At 41.0% G+C, this 22,308-nt stretch overlaps 1 protein-coding gene and 1 long non-coding RNA gene across 6 annotated transcripts in view; one reads left to right on the forward strand and one right to left on the reverse strand.

Moving 5' to 3' along the window:
* The window catches only part of LOC113620077 (uncharacterized), a 46,725-nt gene extending 24,511 nt beyond the window's left edge, over nt 1-22,214 (forward strand). The window contains exons 2-3 of the long non-coding RNA XR_003432651.1: nt 10,760-11,181; nt 18,638-22,214. This is a non-coding gene — a long non-coding RNA (uncharacterized LOC113620077). The remainder of the gene's footprint in view (nt 1-10,759; nt 11,182-18,637) is intronic.
* Nucleotides 3,836-22,308, reverse strand: part of PIP5K1B (phosphatidylinositol-4-phosphate 5-kinase type 1 beta) — a 321,872-nt gene continuing 303,399 nt past the window's right edge. For all 5 annotated transcript variants that reach the window (XM_027105737.1, XM_027105735.1, XM_027105733.1 and 2 more), the window contains one exon: nt 3,836-4,583. In XM_027105737.1, the coding sequence (XP_026961538.1) occupies nt 4,581-4,583 (3 nt within the window). In that variant the 3' untranslated portion in view covers nt 3,836-4,580. The remainder of the gene's footprint in view (nt 4,584-22,308) is intronic.

Below are 22,308 nucleotides of genomic sequence, written 5' to 3' on the forward strand. Positions count from 1 at the left end.
ACGTGTACAGGAAAGTGAATCAGCCATACATATACACATATCCAATTTTTAATTTTTTTAATTACAAAATTTTTGAGGTGCTTTATACATTCTATTATTTATATATAATACAGGTTATTATGTTTGCTCAAGACCACTGTGCCTATTAAATGATATACTGTATGTAAAGAAGCTAGCACATAAAAAATTAGTATGGGTTCTTATAAGGTTAGAAATGGGGAGAGGAAGAATTGGTCATCTGTGTTCCTTTTTTTCATTTTCTAACTTGATGTGTATCACCTCCACATTCTTGTCCCCAAAGTTTTCAAAAATACTAACTCCAACATGATGTAAAGGATAGCCACTCTTTTTTAGATTCTTTTCCCATATAAGCCGTTACAGAGTATTGAGTAGAGTTTCCTGTGCTATAAAGTAGGTCCTTATTAGTTATCTATTTTATGTATAGTAGTGTGTATATGTCAATCCCAATTTCCCAACTTATCCCTCCCCCCACTTACCCACTGTTAATTGTAAGTTTGTTTGCTACATCTGTGACTCTATTTCTGTTTTGTAAATAAGTTCACTTGTAACCTTTTTTTAGATTCCACATATAAGCGATATCAGATGATATTTGTCTTTCTCTGTCTGACTGACTTCACCCAGTCTGACAATCTCTAGGTCCATTCATGTTGCTGCAAATGGCATCATTTTGTTCTTTTTTATGGATAAGTAATATTCTATTATATATATATACCACATCTTTATCCATTCCTCTGTCAATGGACATTTAGGTTGCTTCCATGTCCTGGCTATTGTAAATAGTGCTGCAGTGAACATTGGGGTGCATATATCTTTTCAAATTATGATTTTCTTCAGGTATATGCTGAGGAGTGGGATTGCTAGATCATATGGTAGTTCTATTTTTAGTTTTTAAAGGAACCTCCATACTGTTCTCCACAGTGGCTGTACCAATTTACATTCTCACCAACAGTATAGGAGGGCTCCCTTTTCTCCACACCCTCTCCAGCATTGTTTGTAGATTAAAAAAAATTTTTTTTAAGTATTTTAAAAAAATTTATTTAATTATTTCTGGCTGCGTTGGGTCTTTGTTGCTGCGCGTGGGCTTTCTCTAGTTGCGGTGAGCGTGGGCTACTCTTTGTTGCGGTGCACAGGCTTCTCATTGCGGTGGCCTCTCTTGTTGCAGAGCACGGTCTCTAGGCACACGGGCTTCAGTAGTTGTGGCTCGCGGGCTCTAGAGCGCAGGCTCAGTAGTTGTGGCACACGGGCTTAGTTGCTCTGTGGCATGTGGGATCTTCCCAGACCAGGGCTTGATCCTGTGTCCCCTGCATTGGCAGGAGGATTCTTAACCACTGTACCACCAGGGAAGCCCTGTAGATTTTTTTGATGATGGCCATTCTGCCCTGTGTGAGGTGATAGCTCATTGCAGTTTTGATTTGCATTTCTCTAATGATTAGTAATGTTGAGCATCTTTTGATGTGCTTTTTGGCCATCTATAAGAATGTTCATTTTTGTCATAGCATCCTGATCATGCTTCATGGATGCTGTATAATTTACTGTCTTTGAAGATGTATGGTAATTTTTGTTCTGAAGTTTACTTCTTGCAGTCCTTGTTTACCTCAGCGGCAGTTTTCTGTTTGTATATTTCAGTCTCATTTTAGAGAATATCCTTAGATGTCTTGTGATATTTGGTTGGCTGTGCGTTGAGTGGGGACTAAAATGTGAGTGAGCACTGGCTGTGGGGGGTGTAGTGGAACTTCACTGTAGGGTGCCTTGGCTGAGTCAGTTGTTAGGGAAATCTCCAGTGTTATTACCTTTAAGCTTTCCCCCTCGGTAAGGTAACTATATAATTTGTGGTAAAAGTGGAACATTTTTGAGAGGGAAAGTATATACTGTTATCATGCCTGAGTGTCCGGCATAAACTCAGACTATCTTAGGCAAATTAGCGTATGGTCATCTACTTCCTGGTAGTGATAGTTTTTTCAGAGAAAATTCTTCCACACCCAGTATGGTTGCTAGAAGTCAAGCTGTATGCATCTAGGAACTGTGTGGAGGAAGAGGTCTAGGGACTCATTATTTATCTTTCAGTGCGCATGCTTATGGCCCCAAATTGGAAGCTACCGAAATGTCAGTCAGCAATAGGGTAGAAAATTGTGGGATAATCATATGGCAGAATACTACTCAGCAATGAAAAAGAATGAGCTTTCACTGTATACAATGAAATGAATGGTTCTCATACAGTGTTGAACAACATAACACCAAAAAGCTAGATAAAGAGGACATACTCTATTACTCTATATGAAGTTCAAGAACTGGCAAAACTAATCCATGATGATAGAAATAATAATAATGGTTACCTTTGGGGCATTGATGGGAAGGCATCAATCCTACCAAAGGTATTGATGGGGAGGGGGCATGAAAGAACCTGTAGGTTAGCTGGAAATACTCTATCTCTTGTTCTAGGTGCTGCTTACAAGGGTGTGTGTATATATGTAAAACATCATTGCACCATACAATTAATAGTTGTGCACTCTATTATATGTAAATTATACCTCAATTTTTAAAAGAAGGTACAAAGTGTTGAGGTTTTCTGAGATAGGTGAGTTGACCGCAGACTGGTCAAGGGTGACGGTTGCGGTGGGGAGACAGGATTGGGCATCATGGACAGCTTCATGGCATTGAAATAGCATTTGAGTTAAGCCTTAAAATAGTGGTTCTCAACAGTTCTTGGGTCAAAGCCACTGTGAATTTGATGGAAATTATTGTCTTTCTCTTCATGAAAAAAGCCCCCATATACACAAAGGCATACCCAACTTGTGTATATTATTTCATGGCCCTATTAATACCCATCTGTGACCCTCCTAAGAATCAATGGGTCCTGGGCTTAAGGACCCCTGCTTAGATAAATGGATACAAATGGGAGGGGGAAGAGCAGGACTGCAGCTGAGTAAACCCCTATAGTAAGATCGGGCATCTGCTAGCACGTATGGATACCAGGCAGAGAGAGGCGAAGAATCCTCCACGATCCACTTCAGTAAAATTTCCCATTGACAGCCCAACCCAGGATAAATTCCCAGCACCAACTCTGCAGATGAAATTAATACTTATACTGAGTCACCATGGCTCCAAGCTGTATTTACAAAAGCTAATATTATGTTTGTTTATGAGAACCAGCTTGCTTTAACTTGAAGTATTTTACACTGAGCATCTTACTCATCTGGAATGTCTTTTTGTTTTCTAATGATTTTTTCTGCAGTGTATGATTATGCAATCTCTTAACCTGCTGCTGCTTGGGACACTCATGTGATACTATAGATGTATTAACTGCTTAAATATTCATTGCCCCTCTCTGCTGAGTCTATTCCTATGTGAAAAGTACACTTCCCAACACTTTGACGACAGACTTGTCAATGTCATTTGCTTTGGTCAGTGGATTGTGAGTTCTGTAAACCATGTTTAAGCAGAAGCTTTACGAGCTCCCATGGTTCCACTATCACATTTTTTCTTCTGCCATAAACGTGGCATGTCCTAGATGGGTTGCTCTGGATCCCAATCCAGAGATTTGGGGATTGTTTGTCACCACAACATAACATAGTGAAAGCTGACTAACACACCAGGACATTTGGGAAAGTCTCTTGAACAAGTTGAGCAGAATCTGCTATTGAGTCTTTTCTCAGGGCCCGGGTAATTTTCTCTCCATTTTCATCAATCACGAAAGTCAGTTTATTTAGGATTCCAGAATATGTAAAAATGATGGGTATCTAAGTTACTTCTTTTTTATTAACAAAAGAAAGAAATGTAAAGACCATAAACCACCTGAATTAATATAATACCACAATTGAGAACAAAATATTTTATTTCTCTCAATAAAACTATAGTTTACAATAGTATTTACTAAATAAATTATATAATCTCTTTTACAAGCAATAAACTAAATCACAAATATTTCAAAGACAATGTATGTACACGACATAAGGCCTTTTATAAATAGCTTTGCTTTTCTCATTTCACTAGTAAACAGTGAAAAAATCTTTATAGAAGCTAATTTTCTATAAAGTATATGCAGACCTATTACACTGATCTTTATATGAAACCAATTTAAACTTTTAATGACATGGGCTGATTATAACTTTGAAAAAGAGCATAATTCAGACGTTACCATTTTGCATGGATAGATTTTTTAAAAATATATAAGCAGATTACATATGTTGCTTATGGATAATCACTGGATGCATGCAAAATGAAACAATGCAAGTGTCAATAGTAAAATAGCACTTCCAAGTCCAAAAAGGTGATTGGCAATGGTATAGAAAGCAGCTTAAATAGAGTTCATGCAGTTCTTCACAGTTCAGCAAGCAACAGCAAATGACAGAAGAGTGTGGTATTTTTCACATCACATCTGCCGATCAGCCTCTCGGCCGAGGCTCCCCTGACATCTCGCAGGCTCCAAGTCCAGTTGATGATGACTCTGTGTGTAGTGGGGCTCAGCCCAGTTTCCTTTGGGAAATTGTGGAGTGGAGAAACTTCTCTCCCACAACCGTGTTCCTGCCTCATCCATCTGCTTAGGTGGTCACCATTTTCACTTACTGGGGGAGAAAAAAAGAAAGCAGATGTAAGACTAAGTTTTCGCATCAATTTATAATGGCGCCTCATGATTGCGAACAAGTTCATTCTTTCTTCCAATGACTTGTGCCTGGAAAACATGCAGGTAGAAATGGGAGGGCATTAGGTCTGGAATTGATTCTTTTGCAGTGAGGAACATCTGCTTCCCTGGACCTGCAACATGTAAATTACACCAAGATCTATCAAGCGCTTACCACATCACAGCTTAGTGCTAGGGACTCTGAAGGGAACAGCGCTGGCTAAGACACACTCCTGCCCTCCAAGTGCACAGGGCTTTGGGGATGTGCTGTGGTATATCAGGCCTGAAGCCAATCAGAGCAACTTGAACATGGTCTGGAACTCATGAATGCTGTGTGCATTTTTACACACTATCCCTGTGGCTGGGGAGGAAAAAATATGTCCAGCAAATACTGGACCTAAAATGGTAGCCACTTAAGCTCAGAGGCAGCTAATTCAACCCCTGACAGCTGTACCAAGATATATACGGGGAAGCAGTACCATGGTCAGTCAGACACAATGGCTTAAATCTATTGATTCTCTCTAATTATTACAGCTACAGGACATGATGCAAGTTAGTTAATCATCTTTGCACCTTATTTATCTGTTAAATGGGAGTAATAAACCCTACTTTATAAGTGATAAACTTTTCTATGAGGAAATAGTATCTGTACAAATAGACACACATACATGATATACACAAATTCTGTACATATCATTTAGTGCCTGGCAATAGTAGTGTCTCCAAAATAGTAGTTAAGAAGGTTGCAGTTGGGATCACAGAGATTGTGTGGCCCAACACATTCATTTGGAGGCTGAAAATACTTGAGTAAACAGTTTGAAATGACTGAAAATTATTAGGAAAGAAACTATATCAAAGAGGATTCTGTTTAAAAGTATTACATCTCGTAATTTGAGCCTATTGTGAGTTGTACCTTTTGTTGTTTTATAGTTGAGACTGCTCACTCTCATCTGAAACATGTTCACACTGTTACTTTCTATCCTGTTCTATTGACCTATATTTCTGTTTTTGTGCCAGTACCATATTGTTGTGATGACTACAGCTTTGTAGTAAAGTCTGAAGTCAGGGAGCCTGATTCCTCCAGCTCCATATTTCTTTCTCAAGATTGCTTTGGCTATTCGAGGTCTCTTGTGTCTCCATACAAATTTTAAGATTTTTTTGTTCTAGTTCTGTGAAAAATGCCATTGGCAATTTGACAGGGATTGCACTGAATCTGTAGATTGCCTTGGTATTACAGTCATTTTGACAATATTGATTTTTCCAATCCAAAAACATGGTATATCTTTCCAGCTGTTTGTGTCATCTTCAATTTCTTTCATCAGCATCTTACAGTTTTCAGAGTACAGGTCTTCTGCCTCCTTAGGTAGGTTTATTCCTAGGTATTTCATTCTTTTTGATGCTAAGGTAAATGGGATTGTTTCCTTAATTTCTCTTTCTGATCTTTCATTGCTAGTGTATAGAAATGCAACAGATTTCTGCGTATTAATTTTGTATCCTGCCACTTTACCGAATTCATTGATGAGCTCTAGTAGTTTTCTGGTAGCATCTTTAGGATTATCTGTGTATACTATCCTGTCATCTGCAAACAGTGACAGTTTTACTTCTTCTTTTCCAATTTGTATTCCTTTTATTTCTTTTTCTTCTCTGATTACTGTGGCTAGGACTTCCAAAACTTTGTTGAATAAAAGGGGCAAGAGTGGACATCCTTGTCTTGTTCCTGATCTTAGAGGAAATGCTTTCAGCTTTTCACCACTGAGTATGATGTTAGCTGTGGGTTTGTCATCTATGGCTTTTCTTATGTTGAGGTACGTTCTCTTTATGCCCACTTTCTGGAGAGTTTTTAATCAGAAACCAGTACTGAATTTTGTCAAAAGCTTGTTCTGCATCTATTTAGATGATCATATGATTTTTATTATTCAATTTGTTAATGTGGTGTATCACACTGATTGATCTGCATATATTGAAGAATCCTTGCATCCCTGGGATAAACCCCACTTGATCATGGTGTATGATCCTTTTAATGTATTGTTGGATTCGGTTTGCTAGTATTTTGTTGAGGATTTTTGCGTCTATGTGCATCAGTGATATTGGCCTGTAATTTTCTTTTGTTGTTGTTGTTGTTGTATCTTTGACTGGTTTTGGTACAGGGTGATGTTGGCCTGAGTTTGGGAGTGTTCCTTCCTCTGCAGTTTTTTGGAATAGTTTCAGAAGGATAGGTTTAAGTCTCCTCTAAATGTTTGATAGAATTCACCCATGAAGCCAGCTGCTTCTGGACTTTTGTTCGTTGGAAGTTTTAAAATCACAGTTTCAATCTCATTACTTGTGATTGGACAGTTCATATTTTCTATTTCTTCCTGGTTCTGTCTTGGAAGATTGTACCTTTCTAAGAATTTGTCCATTTCTTCTAGGTTGTCTATTTTATTAGCATATGGTTGCTTGTAGTAGTCTGTTATCCTTTGTGTTTCTGTGGTGTCAATTGTAACTTTTTTCATTTCTAATTTTATTGATTTGAGTCTGCTCCCTTTTTTTTCTTGATGAGTCTGGCTAAAGGTTTGTCAACTTTGTTTATCTTTTCAAGGAACCAGCTTTTAGCTTCATTGATCTTTGCTGTTTCATTTATTTCTGCTCTGATCTTTATATCTTTCCTTCTACTGCCTTTTGGGTTTGTTTTTTCCTCTTTCTCTAGTTGCTTTATGTGTAAGAATAGGTTGTTTGTGATTTTTCTTGTTTCCTAAGATTGTATTGCTATAAACTTCCCTCTTAGAACTGCTTTTGCTGCATCCCTTAGGTTTTGGATAGTCATGCTTTCATTTTCATTTGTCTCTAGGTATTTTTTCATTTCCTCAGTGATCCACTGGTTGTTTAGTAGCATATTGTTTAAGCTCCATGTGTTTGTGTTTTTTAGTTTTTTTCTTGTAGTTGATTTCTAATCTCATAGTGTTGTGGTCAGAAAAGATACTTGATACAACTTCAATTTTCTTAAATTTACTGAGACTTGCTTTGTGGCCCAGCATATGATTTATCCTGGAGAACATTCCATGTGCACTTGAGAAGAATGTGTATTCTGCTGCGTTTGGATCGAGTGTTCTATAAATATTGGTTAAGTCCCTCTGATTTAATGTGTAAGGCCTGTGTTTCCTTATTGATCTTCTGTCTGGCTGATCTGTCCATTGATGAAAGTGGGGTGTGAAAGTCCCCCACTATTATTGTGTTACTGTTGATTTCTCCTTTTATGGCTGTTAGTATTTGCCTTATATATTGAGGTGCTTCTTTGTTGGGTGCATATATATTTACAATTGTTTTATCTTCTTGGATTGATTCTTGATCATTCTGTAGTGTCCTTCTTTGTTTCTTGTAATAGGCTTTATTTTAAAGTCTCTTTGGTCTGATATGAGTATTGCTACTCTAGGTTTCTTTTGATTTCCATGTGCATGGAATACCTTTTTCCATCCCCTCACTTGCAGTCTATATGTGTCCCTAGATCTGAGGTGGGTCTCTTGTAGACAGAATATATATGGATCTTGTTTTTGTATCCATTCAGCCAGTCTATGTCTTTTGGTTGGAGCATTTAATCCATTTACTTTTAAGGTAATTATCAATATGTGTGTTCTGACTGCCATCTTGTTAATTGTTTTGGATTTGTTTTTGTAGGTCTTTTTCTTCCCTTCCTCTTTTGTTCTCCTCTCTTGTAATTTGATGTCTAACTTTAGTGCTGTGTTTAGATTCCTTTTTCTTTTTTGTGTATCTATTGTTGATTTTCGGTTTGTGGTTACCATGAGGTTTTGATATAGCAGTCTATACACACACACACCCACAGCCACAGCCACAGCCACAGCCACACAAGACTGTTTTCAGTTGCTGGTCTCTTATTTTTAAATGCATTTCCAATATGCTACACTTGTACCTTCTCTTCTCATGATTGCTGATTTTTATATAATATTTGTGTATGGATGATTTCCTACCTTTACCATATGATTGCCTTTACCGGTGAGCTTTTTCATTTGTAATTTTCTTGTTTCTAGTCATGGCCTTTTCTTTTCCATCTAGAGAAGTTCCTTTAGTATTTGTTGTAAAGCTGGTTTGGTGGTGCTGAATTCTCTTAGCTTTTGCTTGTAAAGCTTTTGATTTCTCTGTCAAATCTGAACAAGAGCCTTGGTGGGTAGAGTATTCTTGGTTGAACGTTTTTCCTTTTTGTCACTCTAAAAACATCATGCCATTCCCTTCTGACCTGCAGAGTTTCTGCTGAAAAACCAGCTGATAACCTTATGGGGATTCCCTCGTATATTATTTGTTGCTTTTACCTTGTTGGTTTCAATGCTTTCTCATTGTCTTTTTGTCAGTTTGATTAATATGCGTCTTGGCACGTTCCTCCTTGGGTTTATCCTATATGGGACTCTGTGCTTCCTGGACTTGGGTGGCTGTTTCCTTTCCCATGTTAGGGAAGTTGTTGGCTATTATCTCTTCAAATATTTTCTCAGGCCCTCTTTCTCTCGCATTATAGGAGTCCCAGAAGGAGAAATGTTGGTGCATTTAATGTTGTCCCAGAGGCCTCTGAAACTGTCCTCATTTCTTTTCATTCTTTTTTCTTTGTTCTGTTTTGAAGCAGTGATTTTCACCATTCTGTCTTCCAGCTCACTTATTCATTCTTCTGCCTCATTTATTCTGCTATTGATTCCTTCTAGTGTATTTTTCATTTCAGTTATTGTATTTTTCATCTGTTTTGTTCTTTAAACTTCTAGCTCTTTATTAAACATTTCTTGTATCCTCTTGGTCTGTGCCTCCAATCTTTTTCTGAGATCTTGAATTATTTTTTACTATCATTACTCTGAATTATTTTTCAGGTAGATTGCCTATCTCCACTTCACTTAGTTGTTCTTCTGGGGTTTTATCTTGTTCCTTCGTCTGGCACATATTTCCCTGCTGTCTCATTTCGTCTAACTTTCTGTGTTTGTGGTCTCTGTTCCTCAGGCTGCAGGACTGTAATTCTTCTTGGTTCTGGTGTCTACACCCTGGTGTGTGAATTTGGCCCAGAAGCTTGTGCAGGCTTCTTGGTGGGAGGGACTGGTGCCTGCCCACTGGTGGGTGGAGCTGGGTCTTGTCCCTCTGATGGGCAGGGTCACATCAAGGGGTGTGTTTACAGGTGGCTGTTGGCTCAGGATGACTTTAGGCAGCCTGTCTGCTGATGGGTGGGGCTGTGTTCCCACCCTGTTTGTTGTTTGGTCTGAGGCATTCCGGCATTGGAGCCTGCAGGCTGTTGGGTGGGGCCAGGTCTCAGTGCCAAAATGGCGACCTCCAGGAGAACTCAAGCCAATGAGTATTCCCTGGGGCATGCACCACGATTGTCCTTGCCCCTGCAGTGAGCACAGCCGACCCCCACATCCCCAGGAGACCCTCCAAGACCCACAGGTGGGTCTGGCCCAGGCTCTTATGGAGTCAGTGCTTTGCCCTGGGTCCCAGTTCATGTGAAACCTCTGCATGCCTTCCAAGAGTGGAGTCTGTTTCTCCCAGTCCTGTGGAGCTCCTGCACTTAAGCCCTGCTGGCCTTCAAAGCCAAATGCTCTGGGGGCTCCTCTTCCCAATGCCAGAACCCCAGTCTGGGAAGCCTGCCATGAGGCTCAGAACTCTCACTCCTGTGAGAGAACCTCTGTGATATAATTATTTTCCAGTTTGTGGGTCACCCACCAGTATGGGATTTGATTTTATTGTGAATGTGCCCCTCCTACCATCTCATTGTAGCTTCTTCTTTGTCTTTGGGTGTAGAATATCTTTTTTGCTAGATTCAAGTCTTTTTTTGTTGATGGTTGTTCAGCAGTTAGTTGCGATTTTGGTGTTTTTGTGAGAGAAGGTGAGCTCAAGTCCTCTACTCCATCATCTTATTTCTTGTCCCGTTGGAATCAAGTTTTTTGAAAACTGAGGGTCTTGTAGAAGTTTCTATAAACTTTGTTAAGCACTCTCACCCCCAGGGTACAAGAATGTCAAAGTTGGGTGAGAACTGCCAATTCTATATCCATGTTGTAATGTAATCCTGGGATGACATGTTTGGTTACCCGAAAGTGTCCATTTATAACCCTAATAAAATGAGGTGGCCTGACAGGTCTTTTTTTTTTTTTTTCCTGACAGGTCTTTAAGTCTTCTGTGGAACTTGAAAGCACAGCATCTCCCTGCTTGTAAACTTGGCCACAGTGAGCTGGCTCCAGAAGGCAATATTATTATCCATTATTTGGTATTAAGTGTGCAATAATTTTCCTTTCTTCAAATTATAATCCACAAGTCCTATATTAGCCATCAGTGAAGAGACAAGGTGTCAGCTGTCTGTCTACCCTGGGAAGAAACTCATAGCTTGAGTTTATTCTTCAAAATATGGTGCATGTAGAATCCCCTCCACCTATCCAACATGAAGATGGGTTCTTCAGGTATTAGTGCCCTGAACAAGTTGCCCAGCAACTTCTGAGGTGCTGAGACTCAACCCTCTCCTGACCTGATGGATTTAGAAACAGAAATGGGAACTGGTGCTTTGGCGAGAGAACCTAGCCATATCTCAGGTAAGGGATGGCAGAACATTTCAGTTCTATCACCAACTGAACTGCTGTGTTTGTTTGTTCATTTGTTTATTTATTTATTCAAACATCTTTATTGGAGTATAACTGCTTTACAAAGGTGTGTTAGTTTCTGCTTTATAACAAAGTGAATCGGCTATAAATATACATATATCCCTATATCTCTTCCCTCTTGTGTCTCCCTCCCACCCTCCCTATCCCACCCCTCTACGTGGTCACAAAGCACCGAGCTGATCTCCCTGTGCTATGCGGCTGCTTCCCACTAGCTATCTATTTTACCTTTGGTAGTGTATGTATGTCCATGCTACTCTCTCACTTTGTCCCAGCTTACCCTTTCCCCTCCCCATGTCCTCAAGTCCATTTTCAATGTCTGTGACTTTATTTCTGTCCTGCCCCTAGGTTCTTCAGAATCATTTGTTTTCTTTTTTAGATTCCATATATATATATATATATGTTAGCATACGGAATTTGTTTTTCTCTTTCTGACTTACTTCACTCTGTATTACAGACCCTAGGTCCATCCACCTCACTACAAATACCTCAATTTCATTTCTTTTTATGGCTGAGTAATATTCTATTCTGTATATGTGCCACATCTTCTTTATCCATTCATCTGTTGGTGGACACTTAGGTTGCTTCCATGTCCTGGCTATTGTAAATAGAGCTGCAGTGAACATTGTGATACATGACTCTTTTTGAATTATGGTTTTCTCAGGGAATATGCCCAGTAGTGGGATTGCTGGGTCATATGGTAATTCTATTTTTAGTTTTTTAAGGAACCTGCATACTGTTCTCCATAGTGGCTGTATCAATTTACATTCCCACCAACAGTGCAAGAGGGTTCCCTTTTCTCCACACCCTCTCCAGCATTTATTGTTTTTAGATTTTTTGATGATGGCCATTCTGACTGGTGTGAGATGATATCTCATTGTAGTTTTGATTTGCATTTCTCTAATGATTAGTGATGCTGAGAGCATCCTTTCATGTGTTTGTTGGCAATCTGTGTATCTTCTTCGGAGAACTGTCTATTTAGGTCTTCTGCCCATTTTTGGATTAGGTTTGTTTTTTTCTTACTGAGCTGCATGAGCTGCTTATAAATTTTGGAGATTAATCCTTTGTCAGTTGCTTCATTTGCAAATATTTTCTCCCGTTCTGAGGGTTGTCTTTTCGTCTTGTTGATGGTTTCCTTTGCTGTGCAAGAGCTTTGAAGTTTCATTAGGTCCCATTTGTTTATTTTTGTTTTTATTTCCATTTCTCTAGGAGGTGGGCCAGAAAGGATCTTGCTGTGGTTTATCTCATAGAGTGTTCTGCCTATGTTTTCCTCTAAGAGTTTTATAGTGTCTGGCCTTACATTTAGGTCTTTAATCCATTCTGAGTTTATTTTTGTGTATGGTGTTAGGGAGTGTTCTAATTTCATTCTTTACATGTAGGTGCCCAGTTTTCCCAGCACCTATTGAAAAGGCTGTCTTTTCTCCACTGTATATTCTTGCCTCCTTTATCAAAAATAAGGTGACCATAGGTGTGTGGGTTTATCTCTGGGCTTTCTATCCTGTTCCATTGATGTATAGTTCTGTTTTTGTGCCAGTACCATACTGTCTTGATTACTGCAGCTTTGTAGTATAGTCTGAAGTCTGGGAGCCTGATTCCTCCAGCTCCATTTTTCTTGCTCAAGATTGCTTTGGCTATTCGGGGTCTTTTGTGTTTCCATACAAATTGTGAAATTTTTTGTTCTAGTTCTGTGAAAAATGCCGGTGGTAGATTGATAGGGATTGCATTGAATCTGTAGATTTCTTTGGGTAGTATAGTCATTTTCACAATGTTGATTCTTCCAATCCAGGAATATGGTACATCTCTCCATCTGTTTGTATCATCTTTAATTTCTTTCATCAGTGTCTTATAGTTTTCTGCATACAGGTCTTTTGTCTCCCTAGGTAGGTTTATTCCTAGGTATTTTATTCTTTTTCTTGCAATGCTAAGTGGGCGTGTTTCCTTAATTTCTCTTTTAGATTTTTCATCATTAGTGTATAGGAATGCAAGAGATTTCTGTGTATTAATTGTGTATCCTGCTACTTTACCAAACTCATTGATTAGCTCTAGTAGTTTTCTGGTAGCATCTTTAGGATTCTCTATGTATAGTACAATGTCATCTGCAAACAGTGACAGCTTTACTTCTCTTCCGATTTGGATTCCTTTTATTTCTTCTCTGATTGCTGTGGTTAAAACTTCCAAAACTATGTTGAAATAATAGTGGTGAGAGGGGACAACCTTGTCTTGTTCGTGATCTTAGAGGAAATGGTTTCAGTTTTTCACCATGGAGAACGATCTTGGCTGTGGGTTTTCCATATATGGCTGTTATTATGTTGAGGTAAGTTCCCTCAATGCCTAATAAGTGCTGTGTTGTTTGTTTTTTTTTTTTCTGTACGCGGGCCTCTCACTGCTGTGGCCTCTCCCAATGCGGAGCACAGGCTCCGGACGCGCAGGCTCAGCGGCCATGGCTCACGGGCCCAGCTGCTCCGCGGCATGTGGGATCTTCCCGGACCGGGGCACGAACCCGTGTCCCCTGCGTCGGCAGGCGGACTCTCAAGCACTGCACCACCAGGGAAGCCCAACTGCTGTGTTTTAAAAGAACATTGCCCCTGAGTGTCAGGAGCTCATGGAACAAGGATACCCCAGGGACTCTTTAGTGTGGTCATCTTAGCCAGTCTGACTGCACGCGATCATACATCCACACAGATGCCAGTGTGTCTTCCTAAGCATGTGATGCTTTGAGAATGCATGATATATTTTAAATTCTGGGACCTGAAGGTAAAGGTGTGATAACAGTTGGCATGAAAGGAGTAGAGGTTTTAGGTATTTCTGTGGCCTTAATCCTTAGCATTGTTTATCCACATATGTGAGTAAGTGTGTGGGTGTGTGAGAGGCTTGTATTTTTATTTCCACTTAAACTCAAGTACTTAATTCGGTGATTGAAACTACACAGTAATGCACACATGTGGTCAAAGACTTCAAAGCCTTTTCAATAAAATGATTTAAAACACAGACCCAGAGAAATAAGGGAACATAGCAAAGCAAAAGCGGTTTGTTTGCTAACCACAAAGCCCTTTGGGAGGGTGGACTGCACTTTTTGGGAGCCAGATTGCCCCCAGGGGACCCCCAAAGTATAGATCACTTCAAATGGGCTAAGTTGGAGGGTCTAAGTTGACTTTTTAGAGCCAGGTGCAGAGGGCATCAAAGACGAGAAGTTTCTCTTCCAAGGTCTCATTTCTAGGCTCATTTCTAACCCTCCCTTTTTTTTCAACCTTTTCCCTAAAAGATACACACACATATATACCCTCAACCTACTGTTTAAAAGACATATTTAGCCAACAGAATTTCATAAGATCTGGAATGTGCTGTGAGGGGATTTAAGGGCAGAGCTGAAACAAAGCAGAACTTCAGGACAGTCAGACTGGCTAAGATGACCACGCTAAATAGTCCCTGGGGTATCCTTGTTCCATGAGCTCCTGACCCTCGGGGGCAATGTTCTTTTTAAACTACAACTGCCTCAGAGTTCAGCTCCAGGGTCCCACAGAAGCAGGATCTTTTCCTGTCTGGTGTCCAAGGGCAGCCTCATTTTGAATTCAAGTTGAAATTCTTTGCCAAAATACCCTTGAGGAAAATATTGATTTCTCTCCAGGCTATTGTAGGTGGCAAGTCCCTTATTTCCTTTTCCTATAGTGAGCCCGTTTTCCCCAGCCCCACTGTTTTCCTTTCTAGTTCATATTGTTCTTTTGGCCAGTGTTCTATCTGTTGCCATGAGAGCACACCAGCTCATCCTGCCTCACTCCCCTCATTTTAGTCTAAACTCACAGCATCACCACAAACACATGTAAAGGCTTCACAACGCCCCACCCTAATCATCCCTTTGGGTCTGGAGTCCCCTCCATCTCTGGGCTCACCAGAGATGCTTCAAACACCAAGCAGCCACCATGTTCTCTGGAAATCTTTTTTTTTTTTTTTTTTTTTAACATAAGGCTCTATATTTACTTTTTATCACATTCATATCTACCTCATATTGGGGGTACTTCACAAGGCACAATCACTTGGAAATAGATTGGAATAGGGGATTTCTCTTTGAACAACAGTTGCTGGTGTCCAAAAGCGCACCATTTTTTTTTAAGGAGGTGAACAAATACATAACACTAATGCTACAGAAATCAGGACACAGTCTATGTATATGGAGTCCAATCACACCGCTATGGGGTTTTATAGCTGGAAGGAAACTTAGGTCTAAATTTCCTACCTTTGCACTTAAAAAAAATATTTAGATTCAGAATCAGTGGTGAAATTATTCTTTCCCAAGAACCAGAGACTACAGGGCCTTAATTAAGAAGCCTCGAGGGGCTTCCCTGGTGGCGCAGTGGTTGAGAGTCCGCCTGCCGATGCAGGGGACACGGGTTTGTGCCCCGGTCCGGGAAGATCCCACATGCTGCGGAGCGGCTGGGCCTGTGAGCCATGGCCGCTGAGCCTGCGCGTCCGGAGCCTGTGCTCCGCGATGGGAGAGGCCACAGCAGTTAGAGGCCCGCGTACAGGAAAGAAAGAAAAAAAAAAAAAGAAGCCTTGAGGCAGAAGGTGGGACTTGGAACAACCTTGAAGAGTATGTACAATTTGGATGAAAACTACCATGTTGTGCCTATCTGGTAGAATGTTTGTGGAATTCTGAGGTGTTGGCAGCACATGGAGTACCAGGCCTCCTGCCAACCTTCAAATGCCCTATCAAAGCGTTCCACACCAACCAGCAGATAGATTACTGATAAGAGGAGAACAGACCCAAGAAAAAGCTGGCACTGATTTCAGATGCCTCGTGGGATGTATTTAGGATTATGGCCTCTCAGTTCAAAACTGTTAGTGCAGCAGCAGTATTTTAATACAGTTCCCTGCCTGATTAATTTGTTTTCTAAAGACCTAAGAAAAGCTGAAGGAAATCAGTGATTTATGTGGGCTGACAATTCTACAGTGGACTTCCCTGCATGAGAGTGACTTCTGCTAATTGTAAATCCAAACGGTCACCTTGTCATCTAATATATCATGCAGCCCTGGGGCTGCAACCACATTCACTCTGGGTAGTGTAGGGAGAGGAATATGGTACTGGTTTCATTCAAAAAGGAGCACTGCCTTGGGATGAGGCCACTGGCTTCTCTCTCCCTGTGTAGAAGGAAAGGGTGAGACGCCAGAGGCCCCCAGCCACAGGCTAGAGTGTAGGAACCAGAAGCTGCACCCCTACCAAGACGCCCCTCTCAGCACTTTTCTTGGTACCATTTTTCTTTACAAAAACACACAGTAGCCGGCATGGATTGAATTGTGCCTCCCCCACCCACCCGCCTGCCCCTGACACCCTGCATTCATATGTTGAAGCTCTAACCCCTAGTACTTCAGAATGTGATCTTATTTGGAGATACAGTCTTTAAAGAAGTAAGGAAGTTAAAATAAGGTTCTTAGGGTAGGCTCTGATTCAATAGGAGCGGTATGCTTCGAAAAAGGGGAAATTTGGACACAGAGACAAGACACACAGAAGGAAGACACAGGGAGAAGACGGCCATCAACAAGCCAAGGAGGGAAGCTTCCCTTACAGCCCTCAGAAGGAATCAACCCTGCCAACACCTTGATCTCGGACTTCTAGCTTCCAGAACTGTGAGACAATACACTTCTGTTGTTTATGCCACCCAGTGTGTGATATTTTGTAATGGCAGCCCTAGGAAACAAATACAGTAGCCATTACTGGGATTTAGAAAGTTTTTTTAAAAAAAATAAGGATCCATATTTGAATTTTTTTGTACTTAATCCTATCCTCCACTGGGGGCTACCTCCACTGGGGGCTACCACCAAAGCTACAGTTACCTGGGGGGTGGAGTGGCTGTAAGGGGACAACCTGTCAAAGATTGAAAGTGAAGAAAAGGTTTTTTTCACTCCATATTTTTTGATACTTCATTAAAGTTGCTGCCTAAGCAGCAGAAAGAAGCATTTTCTGGGTTGAATCCCCAAACTCCCATAGGGCCTTTTCAAAGAGGCTCAAGTGGAACTGGCCTTAATGGATGAGAAGGGCACGATGGGATCCTAGGGAAGATTAGCACCTTCATTTCTGTGCCTGATTGTAATTGCAGCCTCTAGTTCAACTTGCAAGGTTGAGGGAGCTGCCTCTGCCGTTTGAAGGATGTGCCCCTGCCAAACGTGCGTGCACAGCAGTGGGAGGCTACCGTAAAGTACACGGAGTGGAGACAGCCCTCTGAGCCTCACACTCGCACTTAATAGCAGCGTTCAATTCAGGGACCTCAAAAGCTCCTTATCCTGGTTGGTCAGAGGCGCCTTCCTACCACTAGGTGGCAGTAGGGTCTGCTGCAGGAACGCAGTCCCAAGCCCAGTTCATAAACTTGAATGTGATAAAGGTTCACCTTAGAATCAAGTTCATTTTTCCTCCGATGTAAAGCAAAGCTAGCTGGCCAGCCATCTTAGGAGGGCCCTTAGGGAAGTGATACAGATTTCCCTTTCATCTAGCACAGAAGAATTATAGGATGCTCAGAGCTGAAGGACCCTGTCAACAGGCTGACTGGGTCTCAGCCCTGTATGTGTGGGGAGCTTTTAAAAATACCATTGCCCTGGTCCACCCTCAGGGATTTTATTTCTAATACACAATATGTCCCCAACAGGTGACTGTATCAGTTAATACATTCGTTTACCTGACACCTTTTTGCGAGGAGTCCACAATAATTTGGAAACATCTACCCAACCTCACAGTGACTAAGCCAGGGAGACCGGAAGTGAATGAAAAAACGGGGCCAAGCGTGGTAAAGAGCGTGTGTGCCCTTTCACATGTCCTCGGTAAGGCGGTGTAGTTGAATAGTGTCCCCTGAAAATTCACGTACACCTGGAACCTTTGCAATGTGATCTTATTCAGAAATATGGTCTTTGCAGATGTAATTAGTTAAGATGAGTTCATCCTGGATTACGGCGGGCCCTAAATCCAGTGACTGGTGTTCTCACAAGAAGAGAGGATACACAGAGGCACAGAGCCACAGGGAGGCAGTGTGAACTGGGGCAGGGATTAAAGTGTTGCAAGTCAAACAATGCTGAGGACCACGTGGACCACCAGACGTTGGAAGCAGCAAGGAAGGATCCTCTCCTAGAGCCTTCACAGGTACCAGGACCCCGCCAACACCTTGACCTCAGATTTCTGGCCTCCAGCCTGGGAGATAAATTTCTGTTGTTTAAGCCTCCCAGCCTGGGGTACTTTGTCACGGCAGCCCTAGGAGCACAGGCAAAGACAAACCAAAGGGAAGCCAGGCCCTCATCTCCACTCCCTAGTCATCCTCATACCACCCATCACACTTGGGGAGGCCTTATTCTTTACTAACTGGACAGTATTTATGCATCCTCCCTTCTACCCAATTTTCCCATTCCTTCTCAGGTCCCAGGAGAGCGAATGGCATGAAGGAGGACAGCCTGGCTCACAAGGTCCACAGGTGTGATTTAAACTTGCTTTTCCTAGAGTTCTCATTGGTTCCTAATCTGGTTCCTTGTGAATTGTTCTTGTGTTTTCTGAAGGCTCAGGAGCCTAGCAAACACTGGCTTCCTATGACGATGGAGAAGATGGAAATCAAAATCAGAAACAAAAGCGGCAAAGTGTGGAGGGAGCGGGGGAAGGAGAGAGAGGCTGGTGTTAGGAGGTAAAGAAAGAAGAATAATGGTGCCACCCAAGGAGGGCCTGGATGAATAGACCCAGCCAAGCGCAAGAGCAGAACTGGCCTTGAGAAAGGTGGAAATCACCTGGCCTGTGAGGCCAGGATTCACCGTAAAGCTAGGACAAAACAGAAAAGAATCTACCATAGCCCTGTATGCTGTCATTTAATTGTTAACTGTGGGCCTAATATAACTGAAAAGCCAGTATGCGTTTATAACTCCAGTTCCCTAAGCTAATCCTTAAACAGCAGTTTAATACTGTTTGTTAAAAAAAAGAAAAAAATCCGACAGTGACCTCCTAATCCGGCCCAGCGGGTTGCCTCATTAACTTGAAGCTGGCATCGCTCTTGTTGCAGGACAGGAATCCCTCTAGGCGCCACGGGGTGCAGGAAGTTGGATCCATTTTTTCAGCTTTTCCACATGTCTTAGAAATATTATTTGGTCAGTGACTTAAGAGGGTCAAGCCTTCCTAGAGATTAAAAAAAAAGGGCCCTATGTTGTTCTTTCTGAAATCTCTTCATTTCTCAACGATGTGGTCATATGGTGAAAGAAAATGGCATTCTGGTGAAATGCCTTACAAGCCCAAAGGCAGCCTTTGCTTCTTCTCTTCCTGTTTCGGTCTCACTAAAATCTGCCAAAAACTCGAGCAGCATCTTTGTTTGGTGGGGACTGTAGCTCTCTGCTGAGAAGCGACAGAAATGCCACTGTTTCAAATAAACATCTTTGGCAGCAGCCAATGCTGGCTCATGCGAGGAGGGATTCGAGAGACCCGATTCTTCACATACGAGTCATTAATGTCCATGCCAGCAGAGTCAAGTCCAGAAAGGCAGCTTCTCTTGCCAAAAAGTTCCACTGAATTTCCTAGGACCCCCGTGACCTAATTTAAAGTGTTTTTCTTCTCTTTTTCGGGCTTTTTTTCATACATAATAGTCTGGTAAGCTGTTAATTCACAATCATTTTCACTTCTCTGCCACCCTTCATCCCACGATGAAAGAGTATTATTAAGCACCGTAAAGACACATTAAATAACAAAACTGTCCAACAACTGCACATCAGAGCACTGATCTCCAATACCGGCACGGCTAAAAAAATGGCTTAACTGTTTCTTTGCCCACAGCTATTTCTGTACTTCAGCCACCTTGCAAGAAACGCATATCGGGATGAAAGGACATATTATTGAGAGGCTGTTAATATGGAAACGTGTAAAAAGAAAAGGGCATAACTTTAAGACCTAAATAACAGAAGTGAGAAAATTGTCATTTTGTGGCAGCCCTCTTTCAAACTTCTATATTATTTAAAAAAGCAATTCCATTATCTCCCACTTACCCATCCATTCTCAGCTAGTCATAAAAAAAGGACACGCTCACCCATGACATTTTGCAGCTGCACTGCCTTTGTTGCTTGTTCCTCTTTCCGTTAACACCAAATTGCATTCTACATCAGGTAAAGGAGTCGCCTGAGGAACTGAAATAATAAGCTGTCGTGATCAGTGCCTTAGAATATCGGACTATTCAAAAAGTGGAATCTAGCCCTATTATGAAGATGGCATGATTGCCCATTTAAAAGCAAGAGCCTGCTTATCTCTGTTGTATTCTTTTAAATACCCTAATCTGTGTCATCAACTCAAAACTCAATGGAAACACCGCTTTGGTCACTGGATACAATCATCTTCAAAAACACGATGATCTGAATATTTGAAAATGAATCAGACAGCCTGAAACTACAGTGTGAAGGTGAATGGCCTTTTCCAAGCAATAACTAGGAACATGGAACCTGAACCAAATGCTTCAATAAGGGTGCTGGAACAATTAGCAGCCTTTTAAGGTAACCTATCCTTTTAATTTCATGTCAAATTATCAGAAAAAGCAGGATAGCTGGCCTAATTTACATGCACATAATGTGGGTGGATCTTTAATAAGGAAATTTCATATGTTATCTGGTGTGCATAAATCACTTGAGTTTAAATCATATTTTACAGTGATATAAACAGTATTGTCCATTCGTATGCAAACAGCGCTAGGGGATTAGTTACAACTACCAATTCTTAAAGGAGAAGAAACATTACAAGAGAAATCTATGTTTGGTTATAACACCCAATATAATGTCACCACAGAAGCCTTCAACTGCCCTTGCAGTAAGGATGGCTACGATTAAGAGGATTCTAATCAGGTCAAGAGGAAGGAGAGACAAAGGTGTAGGCAAGATTGGTTTTCCCTTCTGCTGCTTTTCTTTGCCATCCACTCTTTCACAGTGTGGGGGCAAATGAAAATATTGAAGGGAAGGCAATGAGCTGTATCCTTTAAGATTGGAAGAGCATGCTAAATAAAAATCTCCAGCATGAAAACACACCCTGGAATTACAAGTTAATGGTGCAGAACTTTCTAGATGCATTGCCACAAAAATTAAATACTGTGACGGTTGATGGTAGAATATGTGATGAAACAGTGAAATTTGAAGAAACAGCTATAGCTCTTCTGGAAAAAACCTTATTTCTACAACTCCTTGTAATTTAGAATAAGTCGTGGCCAGTCAGACCTAGAAGGGGTCTTAAGAGGTGACTTAATGATCCATTTCATAGATGAGAAAACTGAGGACCAAAATGGTTGATTAATTCAAGGTCAGTGATTAATGAGAGGCAGAGATAAGCATAGTATCCTGGTGCCTATTTCTAATTAATTCTTGTCTTATTTGAGTCTGCAAGAGTTGAAAGGACTAAGTTAAAGTACTAGAACAATGGTGTGGGGGACCATTTCGGAGGGTCCATGAGGTCAAACTATTTTCCTATTAATACTAAGATGTGATTTACCCTTTCATTCTCATTCCCTCTCATGGGTGCCCAGTTGAATACAGTCGTGTGCCAGAGCATGCCAGACCAATGTAGGTAGAAGCTGATATGAGAATCCAGCTTCTTCAGACGATAGGGACTGCAAAAAAGAAAAATAATGCCACTCTTCTCACTAAGCTTATTTTTGTCCTGGGAAAGTTATTTTCATAAAAATTTATTTAACATTTTAATAGTTACTATTTTATAAATGAATGAGTATTTTAAAATTTTCGCATTTTAAAAATATAAAATATTGATAGATATAACCCACACACACAAAAGCTATTTGGGATCCTCAATTTTTAGAATGTAAAGGGATTCAGAGATTAAAAAGTTTAAGAACTGTGGCACTAAAACTTGAAAAAATAGAAAGGAAACCAAGATGAAAGTGGAATTTTATAAAAACTACTCTCCCTTTTTTTTTTTTTTTTGCGGTACGCGGGCTTCTCACTGTTGTGGCCTCTCCTGTTGCAGAGCACAGGCTCCGGACGCGCAGGCCCAGTGGCCATGGCTCACGGGCCCAGCCGCTCCGCGGCATGTGGGATCTTCCTGGACCGGGGCACGAACCCGCGTCC

This window comes from Aethalodelphis obliquidens, unplaced genomic scaffold (genome assembly GCF_003676395.1).
Source record: "Aethalodelphis obliquidens isolate GAN/ISIS:26980383/991018 unplaced genomic scaffold, ASM367639v1 scaffold7, whole genome shotgun sequence".
NCBI classification, from domain to species: domain Eukaryota; kingdom Metazoa; phylum Chordata; class Mammalia; order Artiodactyla; family Delphinidae; genus Aethalodelphis; species Aethalodelphis obliquidens.